The sequence below is a fragment of the Erythrolamprus reginae genome, chromosome 6, assembly GCF_031021105.1.
Source record: "Erythrolamprus reginae isolate rEryReg1 chromosome 6, rEryReg1.hap1, whole genome shotgun sequence".
NCBI lineage: Eukaryota > Metazoa > Chordata > Lepidosauria > Squamata > Dipsadidae > Erythrolamprus > Erythrolamprus reginae.
Window position 1 is genome coordinate 67,643,928 of NC_091955.1, and position 16,504 is coordinate 67,660,431.

At 41.2% G+C, this 16,504-nt stretch overlaps 1 protein-coding gene across 1 annotated transcript in view; it reads right to left on the reverse strand.

Annotated features, from left to right (window-relative positions):
* Positions 1 to 7: 7 nt before the first annotated feature.
* The window catches only part of SH3BP1 (SH3 domain binding protein 1), a 50,455-nt gene continuing 33,958 nt past the window's right edge, over positions 8 to 16,504 (reverse strand). The window contains exons 8-18 of the mRNA XM_070754817.1: positions 12,848 to 12,916; positions 12,595 to 12,685; positions 11,361 to 11,503; positions 11,170 to 11,281; positions 9,030 to 9,111; positions 6,278 to 6,358; positions 5,864 to 5,980; positions 4,847 to 4,944; positions 2,971 to 3,100; positions 1,843 to 1,955; positions 8 to 584 (exon numbers count right to left, since the gene is read on the reverse strand). Coding sequence (XP_070610918.1) covers positions 181 to 584; positions 1,843 to 1,955; positions 2,971 to 3,100; positions 4,847 to 4,944; positions 5,864 to 5,980; positions 6,278 to 6,358; positions 9,030 to 9,111; positions 11,170 to 11,281; positions 11,361 to 11,503; positions 12,595 to 12,685; positions 12,848 to 12,916 — 1,440 coding nt within the window. The 3' untranslated portion in view covers positions 8 to 180. The remainder of the gene's footprint in view (positions 585 to 1,842; positions 1,956 to 2,970; positions 3,101 to 4,846; positions 4,945 to 5,863; positions 5,981 to 6,277; positions 6,359 to 9,029; positions 9,112 to 11,169; positions 11,282 to 11,360; positions 11,504 to 12,594; positions 12,686 to 12,847; positions 12,917 to 16,504) is intronic.

Genomic DNA, 16,504 nt, shown 5'->3' on the forward strand with positions numbered 1-16,504 from the left:
AAGAGAATTTTCTATTTATTTTGGATGTGGGGGGGTTGTTTGATTTAAATAGATGACCATACATAAGGGTTCCAAGAGACACGCCCTTGATGCATTTGAGGAACATCTTAACAAAATACTAGGCAGAAGGAATTGCAACGAACTGGATAGGCAAAAGCAAAGCCAGTGAAACGCTTCCTCTCAGGCGTTCTCCAGAGTTTCTACTTTCTGAGTAGCAGCAGGGGGAGAGCTGTCCTTTCCTTCATTGGCTTCTTTCTTCACATTTACAGAATCTTTGGGCGTTTCTCTACTGCCGACATTGGTAGAATCCTCTTCCGACGAAACCACCTTATTGTTCGTAGCTTCTGAAGGAGGCCTGGGTGATGGCGGAGCTTTGTGACTGTGCCGTCTGGCAGGCTGGGGAGGAAGTGGTGGTGGCACGCCTGGAGCTCGTGCCGATGCCACTACTGTTCTTCGAGGCATGGCTTTAGGGATGGAGGAAGAGTCTGGAGGAGGAGGAGGAGGAGCCATCTGACGGTGGACAGGTGGCGTGGTTTGAGGATGGGGCGGAGGCATGGTGGGTCTGGGTGGAGCCAATCGCTTTGCTGTAAAGGAGAATGAAAGAAAGAATAATAAAATTTTAGACATTGTTTTATTCTAACAATTGTGTCTGTGCTCTGCATGAATAACTCTGAAAGCCAACAAGACCGACACAGACTTCAGAGGACAATCAGAACTGCAGAAAAAACAATTGCTGCCAACCTGCCTTCCATTGAGGACCTGTATACTGCACAAGTCAAAAAGAGGGCCGTGAAAATATTTACTGACCCCTCGCATCCTGGACATAAACTGTTTCAACTCCTACCCTCAAAATGTCACTACAGAACACTGCACACGAAGACAACTGGACATAAGAACAGTTTTTTCCCCAAATGCCATCACTTTGCTAAACAAATAATTCCCTCAACACTGTCAAACTATTTACTAAGTCTGCACTATTACTACTAGTTTTTTCTCATCATTCCTATCACCCATATCCTCCCACTTATGATTGTATGACCGTAACTTGTTGCTTGAGAGTTTTATTAATATTGATTGTTTCCTCGTTGCTTATTTGACCCCCATGACAATCATTAAGTGATTCTTGACAAATGTATATTTTCTTTTATGTATGCTGAGAGCATATGCACCAAAGACAAATTCCTTATGTGTCCAATCCCACTTGGCCAATAAAGAATTATATTGTATTATTTGTGTGGTTCCTAAGAATACCAGAATTGTGGAGTAAACTGAAATCTATATTTAAGACAGATTATAACCAATCTTATCAATCGGCAGTATGAATTTTCTACATGTTTCCTTCTATTTCATCTGGTCTTGCCACTTCAAAGTATCTACAGAGTTGTGTGCTAGTTAGTCAACCTTGTTAGTCATGGGTTTTCTGAACAGGACAGTAAAACAAAAGGCAACTATGAATGGCAGAATGGTAGGGAGGTAATCAGAATAAAACAGCCAACAGGTAACATGGCATTGCATATTCCCAGATAGCTTCCATTTCTGTCAATCAAAATATGTTTAATTAAAAAAAATAAAAAAGAAGTAGGGAAAGTATCCATATGAGATGTTATCATCAAATATCTGTAAAATTCAGAGGAACACTGCACAACTAAAACCTTTCTGAATCTCCCAAAGTACAAGCTATGTTTTCAGAATACAGAATACAGAATAGTACCATTGTCTTGGACTTAATGCGTGTATTTTGTGTGATCCCACTTGAAGAATTCTTCAATGATGTGGGGACATTGGCAGCTGGTGTCAATAAGAGAGGTAAAATGATTACTATGGTAGTACAATTAAACTTACTTTTTCGTGAAGTCTCATCAGCAGAAACAGACGTAGGTGGACTGATTATTGTTTCAGTAGATGACTGGGTCACTTTTGAGGACACTGTTTCTGGAATAACCTCAGCATTTTTCCTGCCAACGTGGAAAAGTCATAAATTCTCATTTGCAGGCTTCCAAAAACAATTAGTATACATATAAATTACAGAAATATTTCCATTCTTAATTTTTTGATATCATCCTTCAAATCACTAAATTGGTGGCTGACCTCTGTTTCAGGAAGATTAAAATGATGTTTTATTCCATTCACTGACTAGTGACGAACAGCTGAAAGTTTCTTTGTGTATCCCAAAGAATAAGTTTTAAAAATTGATTCCTAAATTGTGTTTTCTCCTTTTCTCTTTTGCTAATTTGTTTGTCTTTGGGTTTTTTAAAAATGTGAGCTTGAGTGACGGATCATTGGTCCTGCTTTTTATACTATACTGACTATTAGTATTACAAGGTCAGGTAAAAATGCTTTAAATTATATCCTATCTCATAATGATGGTTGAGGAAAGTCCTCTTCTATGGAGGCTTTTTAAAAAATCTGTAAGCATCAACAATATGGCTGCTGCAGAGCAATGCACAATAGAGTAGACTAAAGTAAGATAGAGTAGGTTGTGATTGATTAGTTACTTTTTATTAGAAATCCAGCCTTTTTCTTAGAGTAGGATATGAACCAGATCCTTATGTTAAGTATAATGATTATTTATTTGATTCCTCCTTTATTATTTTTACAAATGTTTTATTAAGCCAGGCTATGACTAGCACCCTGTCTATTTGAAACTAGTGTATTAAATAAACAATGCAACCGTGTGCTATTGGGATAGGTAAAAGGGCACGTCACAACAAAAGAAAAATTATATTTGACTTTGAAGATTTTGTAATTGAAATATATCGCTACCTTTCTTAAAGGAAGTGATATAACAAAAAAACCCACAATGTATTCAATCTATATTAGAGTAACTGTGACCACATGTTCTATGTTTATATTTATGCTGCTATCCAGATGCTAACTCAGATGAATACTTTCGCCGCATTTTCATTCTCAGCATTCTTGTAAAACTAAAAACCAAAAGCACAGCTGAAGGTTATATTTGTCTATGCATACCTTTCTTCAGGCATAGGGGTATTAGATTCTGAAGGCAGAAATACTGCTGTAGATTCTTCTACAGTGGGGATGTTTTTATTTTTGATGTCTAATGGAGGAGTGAACAGACTGGAGACATCAAAGTCAATATCTTAAGAAAAAAAGAAAGAAAGAAAAATGAATGAGACAGTCTGAACGTATAAAAGCTATTATAGTGTTCTGCAGTTCTCTCTAGCAGCAGAAGGTTGATTGTTGATTCCTTCCGCCTCGCTGTTTCATAAAATCTGGAACCCATCTCTGTTCAATGCATAATTTTATGAAGTGCCTTAGATGTTCCTTTCAGAAGTGTTGGAAACTGCATATAATTCATACTTGATTAAATCATCCTTATGCAGCTTCTTTCTGCATCTGCCACTGATTTGAGTTCTCCCCAAGAATGGTTCATCTATACACAGTTTTTACCCCTATATCTTTAAAAGTATGGAGTATTTTTAAAGCCATTTGTCTAGCCACCTTTATACAGTATTGCTTTTAAATACTAAACATCATTAATATAAATTGTAGATTTCTTTTGCTCCAAAGAGGCAGTTAAGAGCCCTTACACATACACACAAATACACACACATTTTGCAACTCTTATTCTAACCCTGGATAATAAAAATCTTGCTATTGAAACTTGCATGACAAAGAAAGACACTGTAGTACATGATAAAATTGCAATGCATAGTTATTCCATAAGGAAAACAGAGATTTATTTTTCGTAATGACTAACAAATTTACAGTATTATTTATTAATTTCAATTTCCGGTCTCCCTAAGCCAGTGATGGTGAACCTATGGCATGGGTGCCACAGGTGGCACGCGGAGCCACATCTGCTGGCACACGAGCTGTTGCTCTAGCTCAGCTCCAACATGCATGTATGTGCTGGCCAGCCGATTTTTGGCTCACATAGAGGCTCCGTAGCGTAGGGCATTTTTGGCTTCCAGAGAGCCTCTGGGAGGACGGGGGAGGGCGTTTTTACCCTCCCCCAGTTCCAAGGAAGGCTTTGGAGCCTGAGGAGGGTGAAACACAAGCCTACTGGATCCATCAGAAGTTGGGAAACAGGCCGTTTCCAGCCTCCAGAGGGTCTCCGGGAGGTGGGGAAAACTGTTTTCGCCCTTCCCAGGCATTGAATTATGGGTGTGGGCACTCGGACATGTGCCATAGAGCGCGCTCATGCTTTTTCAGCACCCAAGGAAAAAAAAGGTTCACCATCACTGCCCTAAGCTTTTCAACTGGGTACCAACTATATAGGGTGCGTTCCAAAGGTAATTATTTCTTTTAAAAGTAATTTATTGAACAGATATGCACAAACACTTAAAATTCTTCAAAGTACTGTCCTTGGGCTTCTATACATTTTTTCCAGCGACTCTGCCATGACTGGAAGGTGTCTTCATCATGGCTGATTGGATCTCTTCTATGGACGAAAAATGTGCTTTGCCACAACGCACTACGAGTCTGCGAGTTCCTGGCCAAACACCAGCTGCCAACGCTGCCCCACCCTCTCTATAGTCCTGATGTCACCCCAGCAGAGTTCTTTTTGTTCCCTCGGATTAAGGCAGCTTTGAAAGGAACCCATAGAAGAGATCCGATCAGCCATGACAAAGACCTTGTGAGAGGTCTCCAAAGACGCCTTCGAGGGTGCGTACTGGTCATGGCAGAGTCACTGGAAAAAATGTGTAGAGGCCCAAGGACAGTACTTTGAAGAATTTTAAGTGCTTGTGCAAATCTGTTCAATAAATTACTTTTTTAAAAAAAAATGCTTTACTTTTGGAACGCACCCTGTATGTGTCTGTTGACAACTTTTGTGGAAGAGTCAAATTTTCCCTGAGAGGAAAAAAAAAAGAATTCAAGTTACCTCCTGGAAAGAGGATCTCAGCATTTTGTATGAGAGGCTCCACAACTCCCACAACTTGGATGGAGGTTACAGAAGCTAGGTCTAGCTGCACTTGGGACCTGGGAGAAAGAAGCCAAAAACCAACTCTGAGCAGATTCTGAAGCAATATTCTATATTTCTCCCAATCTACCTTTCTCACCTTTACAGGTAGGGTTCACCAACTTGTTAGCATATAAATATCAGACTGTTCTGCAGTTTGATCTCTGAACATCTAATAAGATTTAACCTGATTGTAATAAGTGCATTTATATTTATACTGTAAATAATTTAACAATACTATATTCTCCATTTGGGTGAATGCTTTTTTATATTTATGTGGTACTAAACTTATTCTATAAAGAATATATTGACAGTATCATTACTTTAGGCAAGGAATTATTTAATAGCTTAACTAATTATTTATGAAGTTCTTTACAGTTTTTTAAAAAAATTATATCTAGTTTTTGGATAGTTGAAACCTGTGCAAGGGAGTTGGGATCTGTTTATGTATCTGCTTAAACTACCAGCCACTTGCTTGATTGGTTTGGCATGGCTGAAAAATAAATTAAGACTTTCTTCTTTATATTACAAATAAAGAAAAAGTTCCCAGCAAGGTCTTTGAATGAGTAATGTTGAAATCACAAAAATTAAACTGCTGTAATCACATAGTTGCTGTGATGAAATAAGGTGCACTTTCCAAATATTCCCCAGTTTTACAATAATTTGCCCTGGATGACTTTCCTTTATCTATCCTGTGGGTCCGTAGTTGATTTGTGATAAAATTCCCAACAGTAATGCTCCTGGCTGGGAAATAATGAGCATTATGGTTTAATACATCTGATAGGGAGTACCAAGATTGGAAGAGAGTAACATATATCATTTTTGGTACAATGTATTATGTATATACAGAGAATGTGTGAAATAAGAGAGGTAGTTCTCAATAAGCATATATTATATGAAACCCACAATATATTGTCTTCTGGGACATCTATACTTTACCTTTCATTCTCTTGGGGCCACAGTAGGTTGGGTCCTAAGACAATGGCGATGTTGCTTGGGGACATTTTATTAACTTCCTGTTGTTCAGCCAGCTTGGCTAAAAAACGAATCAGGTACCTACAAAAAGTGATATATAAAAGCAAAACTTAGTGCTTTGGTTTTCTTAGGATTCTTGAGTTTTTCCTATTAAATTTTGACCTGTCACAGAAAGACAAGTGGGAGAAAAGTTTTATAACTTCATTTAAGTAAGCCTATAAGTCAGGGTCCACAAACTTGGACATTTTAAGACTTGTGGATTTTAACTCCACAGGATTATCGAGCCAGCTATGCAAAAATTCAAGAATATTATTATACATTGTAATAAAACTTAAAATTGATCCTTGAAAGTTTTAGAAAATTAGATCTATGTCATACCTCAGGTTGTTATAGTTGTCTTTGGGAAGAAGCTTACAAACATCTTTTAGGCACTCTAGTCTAATTTCTGGTTCCTTGGCACTGAAAAAGAAAAAAAAAGAGGATGTTGTTGTTGTTCTTGATGTTGTTGTTGTTATTATTATTATTATTATTAAAAAGGAAGGTCAGAACAACTTGAAAATAAAAAGGATAATAGCGCTTGTGAGAATTTCTCAAATTATTTTATATTGCCTAATAAGTAAAGGACAATGTAATCAGATTCTGGCTGTATTTCTTTTCATTTACATCTTCTAAGGCTTCTCAGATATGAATGGAGCAATCCTCTCTGGCAATAGCAATAGTACTTAGACTTAAATATCACTTCATAGTGCTTTACAGGTCTCTCTAAGTGCTTTACAGAATCATTATTTCGCCCCCAACAATCTGGGTGTTCATTTTACCAACCTTGGAAGGATGAAATGCTGAGTCAACCAGTCAGAATCGAACTGCTGGCAATTGGCAGAATTAACCTGCAATACTGCATTCTAACCACTGTGCCACCAAAGCAGTCTTTAGCTCTCAGTTGGTGGAAGCACCTAGCTGAGCTTCTCTGATGGTAGAAGCCAAATAAGTTGAGTGGGTCTGGTTAATATTCACAAGGGGGTGTCTTCTGGGAATACTAAGGTTAATTTCTGGACTGTTTGTTTTAATGGAAAGAAGAAATGGAACACCATTTCATGTTGTTGCCAAGAAATTACACAGACATGTCCATGAAATTTTCAGGAGTCAAGTTCAATGCAAAGGAACTTTGATTTGAAAGTATATTTGATTGTCAGAGTGAATTGCTTGAGCTGAGATTCAATCTCAGGTTTCTACAGTTTATTCTAAATTCCAACCACTGGTTGTCTCTATATTTTATGGATCAGACTATATTACACTTTTTTTTGTAACTTCATGTGTTAGAAGGAAGATTTTTTGACAGTTTCTTAGAAAATAAATTAATCACCATTACTATGAACATTTATCCGTAGATTTACAATTACACACAAACAATATGTTTGTTATACACAAAAATAAGTAATCACATCATAGTATATGGAACCAGTCAATATAAATTGTTGCTTGTATCCTTACAATTAATATTGACCGGTTCCTAATACGATTTGATTGCTTTTATATGTACCCGGACTATCATTAAGTGTTGTACCTTAAGATTCTTGGCAAATTTATCTTTTCTTTTATGTATACTGAAAACATGTGCATCAAGACAAATTCCTTGTGTGTCCAATCATACTTGGTGAATAAAATTCTATTCTATTCTATTTGAACAGTGGGAAATATTTCTGGCTTGTTGTTGGGTTGTCATTGTTCTAAATATCTGCCTATGGGAAATTGAATAGGACTAGAACTAGGCTGAATAATTTGAACTAGAAACAAAATGGGATATATTTCTGGGAGCTGTTTGTTTTTTTTTTAAAGATCTCTGCTGAAATATAGAATTTCCTTTAGAAACATAGAAACATAGAAGACTGATGGCAGAAAAAGACCTCATGGTCCATCTAGTCTGCCCTTATACTATTTTCTGTATTTTATCTTAGGATGGATATATGTTTATCCCAGGCATGTTTAAATTCAGTTACTTTGGATTTATCTACCACGTCTGCTGGAAATTTGTTCCAAGGATCTACTACTCTTTCAGTAAAATAATATTTTCTCATGTTGTTTTTGATCTTTCCCCCAACTAACTTCAGATTGTGTCCCCTTGTTCTTGTGTTCACTTTCCTATTAAAAACACTTCCCTCCTGGACCTTATGTAACCCTTTAACATATTTAAATGTTTCAGTCATGTCCCCCCTATTCCTTCTGTCCTCCAGACTATACAGATTGAGTTCATTAAGTCTTTCCTGATACGTTTTATGCTTAAGACCTTCCACCATTCTTGTAGCCCGTCTTTGGACCCGTTCAATTTTGTCAATATCTTTTTGTAGGTGAGGTCTCCAGAACTGAACACAGTATTCAAAATGTGGTCTCACCAGCGCTCTATATAGCAGGATCATAATCTCCCTCTTCCTGCTTGTTATACCTCTAGCTATGCAGCCAAGCATCCTACTTGCTTTCCCTACCGCCTGACTGCACTGTTCACCCATTTTGAGACTGTCAGAAATCACTAGCCCTAAATCCTTTTCTTCTGAAGTTTTTTGCTAACACAGAACTGCCAATACAATACTCAGATTGAGGATTTCTTTTCCCCAAGTGCATTATTTTACATTTGGAAACATTAAACTGCGGTTTCCATTGCTTTGACCATTTATCTAGTAAAGCTAAATCATTTACCATATTACAGACGCCTCCAGGAATATCAACCCTATTGCACACTTTAGAGTCATCGGCAAATAGGCAAACCTTCCCTTTCAATTTTTAAATCTCTTTATTAACTTGAGATGAGAATACCTGCACTTTCTTAATGGCCGTGCAGCCTGAACTGTGCCAGCATATAAAGTGGCTATAAGAACTTTACACACCCATTAAAATTTTAATGCTGGGTTTTTGAGATGTAAAAAGGAAAAATCTTACATCGTAAAAACATGGCATTTTAAACAGGACTGTCTAAACTTATGATATCCACTGCATATCTGGGGAGAAAATAGATTTTATAACTGTCTTACAAATGTAAACAAGGCGCTAAGTATTAATTTGTCAGATAAATAAAACTCAACCAAAGACTGAAAGAATTATAGTGTGCTTAAGCCTGTCTTTTTATTTTCCAACTCACCAGGCAGCTTTCAGCCAATCATCATAGAGTTCAGACGTCATCAACGGCTGTGGCAATTCTCGTAGGTAACATTTTAGTGCACCTAGAAGCAAAAAAAAAGTTTGGTTCTGACACAGTGTGGCTACTGAGCTGTAAAACAAAATGTAAATTGCCTGGTATGTGTTGAATGTTTCAATATTAGGAGAAACCAGTATTGTAATAAGTGACCAGAGTTTGGGAACTGTTTTCCAAATTGTCTAAAGAACCTTAAGTTATTTACTGCTGTCTGAGGGAAAGATGGAATTATGCTGTGTAAACTTGCCACATTTAATGTTATTCAAAGTAAATACTTTTATTATCCTGTGAAGCAGCAAGGGAAGGTTGCTTTAGGAGATTGGAGGTGCTAGAACAGTGTGCTTTGCTTTTGCTTTGCTCTACTCAAATTTTACTGAAAACCTCTTTGACAATAGATGATAGATATATAAACCTTTGTTGCCATTTTTTTTTACTGTGGGCACACTGGCACAATAAAAATGAAATTCTGTTGCCTACTCTCTAAAGTGTACACATAGCAATAGCAATGACACTTAGACTTTTATACCGCTCCATAGTGCCCACTCTAAGCGGTTTACAGAATCAGCATATTGCCCCCAACAATCTGGGTCCTCATTTTACCAACCAGGGAAGGATGGAAAGCTGAGTGAACCTTGAGCCTGGTGAGATTTGAACCGCCGAACTGCAGCTAGTAGTCAACTGAAGTGACCTGTAGTACTGCACTCTAACCATTGCACCACCAGGGCTCCACATACATAACATCCATCCATCCATCCATCCATCCATCCATCCGTACGTACTTAGACCCTGTTGTGGTTAGCTCTGGCCCAACTCCTGCCCCAAGGACTGTGGATGTGGGGGAGAGATCCACATGCTGCAGGCCTGTTTTGCCCTTGGTGGAATCTGCTGATGAAGGCTCCTCTGACCAAGAAGACATGAGTGACAGGGAGGAGGAGAGTGTGGCAGACAGCTCAGAAGGAGATCAATTATCTAGCTCCTCCTTGGATTCAGAACAAGAGTTAATGATACAGCCACACATGCAGAGAGCGATGCATAGGCAACAACAACTGAGAGATTATTATCAAAGAAAATGAGGCCACCTGTGATTGGGTGGGGCTGTGGTCATTAGTGAGGTTGCTATAAATAGCAGCCTGTGGGTTTGGCCATTGTGGAGGATTATCTGATCATTGTGTTTCATGACTGCTTTGCTGACTTTGATCTTTGTGTGCTGATTTTTCCCTGCTTTGAAACTAAACCAGAGCAAAGTGTGTTTCACTTTGTGAAAGAAGAAGGACTGTGAATTGCCTCACAGCTGCAAGTTAAGTATCACAGAACTGATAAGGGACTTGTACAAATTATCAGTTTGTTTGGAGACCAGTGCTCTTTGCTATACAAAAAGAGTGCTCTGTTTATTTGCATTTTCGGTATAAAGAACATTGTTTTGAATTTTCAAACGTGTGTGTGTCTGAAATTGTATCTGTGCATTTTTGGGAGGATTCTACCAGAGAGCTCGACAGAACAGACCCGTGAAGGGCTACCAAAAGTTTTACTACCACACTGTGGGCGTGGCTTATGCAGGATGCCCTGCATTTTATTTCAACATCTTTCAGTGCAAATTGGGTGCTTTGGGGTGAAGCTCCATTTTCGCTACCCCACTGCGTTCAACCCCATCCGGGCGGTAGCCCACACCTGACCTAGATCCAGCGATGGGGTACCAAAACTTTTACTACCACACTGTGGGCATGGCTTATGCATTTTGTTACAACATCTTTCGGTGCAAATTGGGTGCTCTGGGGTGGAGCTCCAAATTTTGCTACCGGAACTGCGTTCCTGACCATTCCCGTAGGAGCCCATCACTGCCTAGACCCATATAAACATATATTAATCATTCTCCATCTTGAATACATATTGGAAAGAGGAAGTTTGAGAGTTCGCAAGGTTACTGTTTGGAACAACACTGCAACCGAATCTGGATGTTCTGCTTCAAAAACCACAAAGCCTCCTCCCAGAGGATAATAAGGAAAAGAGGTTGTGAAGAGGATGTGTAGCATCCCACACAATGTGTGCTGTCTCAGGCAAGATCTCTTCAGTGCTTCTGATCACCTACCTGCCACAGCATGAGGGTCTGCATAGAATTCATCCAGACTACTTAAGCCACTGTCAAGACAGTATTTTAGTTTCTTCAGCACAGAAGCTCCTGCTGCCAACCGGAAGAGCCCCTAAAAGAAGAAATAAAAATAAGAGAGAGGCCAGGGAGGTCCGTGGCAAATGAATGGCTGGATAGAAGGTGGCACCTACCTCTTCCTGCATACCTGTGGTCAACAACATCATTACACAGGCTTCAATGGGAAGTGCAATCTCTTGTCCAGCAGCCTTCAGGTGAGTCTCTAATGACATGCCATATACACGTGGTAGAGCCGTATCTGATGAAAAAGGAGCATCTAAGCAAGGAAGGAGGAAGGAAGGGAAAGGACAAAGATTAAAGAATGTTTGTCTATTAACTTCCAGAGACATCATCTCTCTACTCTTCTGGGTTAATATCAGTTTTTTTAATGTTTTTTTTTTAATTTTAAATTAATTTTTAACAATTTATATTACACACAACATAAAACAGTGCATAATGAAAAGTGCCCACCACCCAGACACACACACATTCCCCACCACCAAATCGGGGGTGTTTCTTGTATAGTCCACTTGACCCAAGAGCAATATATCTATTTACATTAATATAGAGTGATTCCAATTTATTTCTTGTAGCTTGGTCTCGGATTCTGCTCGTCATATATCGTCTTACCTTGTCCCACTGTCCCATCAGTTGTCCCATCTCAGTTTCATTATCCGAATTTATCCTTTTATCCATAATTTCAAATTGAATATGATCCACCATGTACCTATACCAATTTTGCATTGTCCATTTTGTCGCATCCTTCCAACCCAAAACTATTACTGCCTGAGTGCTTTCTATTGCTGCTTTTTTTTTATTTCTCTAAATTCTCCCTTCGCATTGCTTTTAACTAGTACTGCCATTTCCTTAGTGATTGTCCATCGTATATTTAGCATTCTATTGATGTCCTCTTGCACTTTTTGCCAAAATTCCTACACTATTGGGCATTCCCAAAACATATGCATAAACACTCCTTTATCTTGACACCCATGCCAACAATTCCCCCTGACCTTCTGCTGAAAGTGTGCGAGTTGAACGGGAGTAAAATACCACTTATGTAATATTTTCCTTCTCATTTCCCTGATGACAGGGAAATGAGGTTTTTTTTATGTACACAGAAAAAAAGCTGAAGCCATTTCTACCTGACTACCATAGGTTAATGCAAACGTCAGTTAATGCAAACATCAATTAAAAAGGATCATATCTAAGCAGATAACCAGAGAGTTCCCCTGCCAAAAGTATTAATGTTCAGTTCCCACATACTGTATTTGCAGCCCTTCCTGTTTAAGATACTCAAAGCTCTAGCTGAATAATAACAATTTATGTATTCCTAATGCGTCATATCATAAAATGCATCTCAGGTTGTACCTGTTTGGTTGTGAGAACTCATTAGCTCTGCCAAGCTGGAATTTAGAGATTCCAGAGACTTCTGGTGATATTCTGCCTGGATTTCCAACAACTGTCACATATAAGCGAGCAAACAGAATTGTAATTCTAAATTAGTATTTTTCCTACAAGTCTTGTCTATGGAGATATGAAATTTTGAGAAGTTACATGCTTTTTAAAATATAACATAAATGAAACAAAAGTAGAATAGTCAAGAAAAGGAATTAAATCTTACTTTGATAAAGTACTTAGCATAGCTGTCTTCCTTGGTTGAAAAATGATATAAATCAGCCAAATATTCATCCTGGAATAGTATTGGGAAGTATTATTCCTTGACACACTTGTGAAAAATTAAACATAAAATTTCATCACTATATTTCTTGATATTCATTCATTCCAGCAGAGTTTCCCAATCTAGGCGGCATTGACACGTTTCCCAACCTAGGAACTTTAACTCCCAGAATTTCCCATGGCTGGCTGGAGAATTCTGGGAGTTGAAATGCATGCGTCTTAAAATTGCCATGATCGGGAATCTGCATTACAGCATCAACAGACTCCTAATACAGATAGGGAGTATACTTGTAGTCAGGGGTGGGCTACTGCTCGGACGGTGGGGTGGGGAACGCAGTAGGGTAGTGAAAATGGAGCTTTATTTATTTATTTATTTAATTTATTTATTTACTTAATTTACTTAATTTACTTAATTTACTTAATTTACTTAATTTACTTAATTTATTTACTTTATTTATTTATTTATTCATTCATTCATTCATTCATTCATTGGTGGTAAATAAAGCTCTCCTCATCCGGGACCTGATCCTGGATGAGGAGGCCGACCTGGCTTGTATTACTGAAACCTGGCTGGGCCCGGAGGGAGGTGTTCCCCTCTCTGAAATTTGCCCAGCCGGGTTTCAGATATGGCATCAACCTCGACCCCAGGGAAGGGGGGGAGGAGTGGCTATTGTTGCCAGGGAGAGCCTTTGCCTGCGTAGACTCATTGCTCCGGAAATTGCGGGTTGCGAGTCTCTCTTGATGAGGTTGGACTTAGGGGTTCAGGTGGGCTTATTTCTCACGTACCTGCCTCCCAGCTGCGTGTCAAAAGCCCTGCCTGTGCTACTCGAGGAAGTAGCCGGGTTGGCGGTGGAGTTCCCCGGACTTATTGTCCTGGGGGACTTCAATCTGCCGTCACTCGGCGAAACCTCTGGGTTGGCACAGGAGTTCATGGCCACCATGACAGCCATGGACCTGACTCAAGTAGTTCAGGGTCCGACTCACGAGGGAGGACACGCACCTGACATGGTATTCCTTTCTGAGCAACTGAGTAATGGTCTGAGACTAAGGGGCTTAGATGCGTTGCCTTTGTCATGGTCAGACCATTTCCTACTACGGCTTGACTTCCTGGCTCCAATCCTTCCCCGCAGGGAGGCGGAACTAATTAAGATGTTCCGCCCCAGACGCCTGATGGACCCTGAGGGCTTTCAGACGGCGCTTGGGGTTATACCAGAGGCACTTGTCCACAGTTCGGCAGAGTCTCTTGCGGAGGCCTGGAACAAGGCCGCAGCGGAGGCTCTTGACCGGATTGCGCCTTTGCGACCTCTCCGAGGCGCTAGACCCCGTAGAGCTCCATGGTTCAACGAGGAGCTCCGGGAGTTGAAACGCCAGAAGAGACGTCTAGAGAAGCGATGGAGGAAGAGTAGGTCTGAATCCGACCGAACACTTGTAAGAGCTTTTATTAAGACTTACAAAGTGGCGCTCAAGGCGGCAAGATGCGCGTACCATGCCGCCTTGATTGCATCAGCGGAATCCCGCCCGGCCGCTCTGTTTAGGGTGACCCGCTCCCTTCTTAATCAGGGGGGAGTTGGGGAGCCCTTACAGAGTAGTGCCGAGGACTTTAACACGTTTTTCGCTGATAAAGTCGCTCGGATCCGAGCCGACCTCGACTCCAATTGTAAAACAGAGTCGACTGACAACGAGTCAGTCGAGGTGACTGGGGCACGTACTTGTCCACCTGTCTGGGAAGAGTTTGATCTGGTGACACCTGATGAAGTGGACAAGGCCATTGGAGCTGTGAGTTCTGCCACCTGTTTACTGGATCCGTGTCCCTCCTGGTTGGTTTCGGCCAGCAGGGAGGTGACACGGAGCTGGGCCCAGGAGATTACCAACGCTTCCTTGGGGAGGGGAGTTTTTCCATCACTCTATAAAGAAGCGCTTGTGCGCCCCCTCCTCAAGAAGCCCTCCCTGGACCCAGCCGTACTTAACAACTATCGTCCAGTCTCCAACCTTCCCTTTATGGGGAAGGCTGTCGAGAAGGTGGTGGCACTCCAGCTCCAGCGGTCCTTGGAAGAAGCCGATTATCTAGGTCCCCAGCAGTCGGGTTTCAGGCCCGGTTACAGCACGGAAACCGCTTTGGTCGCGTTGATGGATGATCTCTGGCGGGCCCGGGACAGGGGTTTATCCTCTGTCCTGGTGCTCCTTGACCTCTCAGCGGCTTTCGATACCATCGACCATGGTATCCTTCTGCGCCGACTGGAGGGGTTGGGAGTGGGAGGCACTGTTCTCCAGTGGTTCTCCTCCTACCTCTCCGGTCGGTCGCAGTCGGTGTTAGTGGGGGGTCAGAGGTCGGCTCCGAGGTTTCTCCCTTGTGGGGTGCCTCAGGGGTCGGTCCTCTCCCCCCTGCTATTCAACATCTACATGAAACCGCTGGGTGAGATAATTCAGGGGCATGGGGTGAGGTATCATCAATATGCGGATGATACCCAGCTTTACATCTCCACCCCATGCCCAGTCAACGAAGCGGTGGAAGTGATGTGCCGGTGCCTGGAGGCTGTTGGGGCCTGGATGGGTGTCAACAGACTCAAGCTCAACCCGGATAAGACGGAGTGGCTGTGGGTTCTGCCTCCCAAGGACGATCCCATCTGTCCGTCCATCACCCTGGGGGGGGAATTGTTGACCCCCTCAGAGAGGGTCCGCAACTTGGGCGTCCTCCTCGATCCACAGCTCACATTAGAACAACATCTTTCAGCTGTGGCGAGGGGGGCGTTTGCCCAGGTTCGCCTGGTGCACCAGTTGCGGCCCTATCTGGACCGGGACTCATTGCTCACAGTCACTCATGCCCTCATCACCTCGAGGTTCGACTACTGTAATGCTCTCTACATGGGGCTACCTTTGAAAAGTGTTCGGAAACTTCAGATCGTGCAAAATGCAGCTGCGAGAGCAGTCATGGGCCTACCTAGGTATGCCCATGTTTCACCATCACTCCGCAGTCTGCATTGGCTGCCGATCAATTTCCGGTCACAATTCAAAGTGTTGGTTATGACCTTTAAAGCCCTTCATGGCATTGGACCAGAATATCTCCGAGACCGCCTCCTGCCGCACGAATCCCAGCGACCGATTAGGTCCCACAGAGTGGGCCTTCTCCGGGTCCCGTCAACTAAACAATGTCGGTTGGCGGGCCCCAGGGGAAGAGCCTTCTCTGTGGCGGCCCCGGCCCTCTGGAACCAACTCCCCCCGGAGATTAGAACTGCCCCTACTCTTCTTGCCTTCCGTAAACTCCTTAAAACCCACCTTTGCCGTCAGGCATGGGGGAACTGAAACATCTCCCCCTGGGCACGTTTAATTTATGCATGGTATGTCTGTGTGTATGACTGTTAGTATATGGGTTTTTTAAATATTTAAATATTTTAAATTTGTCTGATTGCTTATGATTTGTTTCTACATGTTGTGAGCCGCCCCGAGTCTTCGGAGAGGGGCGGCATACAAATCTAAGTAATAAATAAATAAAATAAATTTATTGGATTTGTATGCCGCCCCTCTCCGTAGACTCGGGGCGGCTAACAACAATGATAAAAACAGCATGTAACAATCCAATTAATAAAACAACTAAAAACCCTTA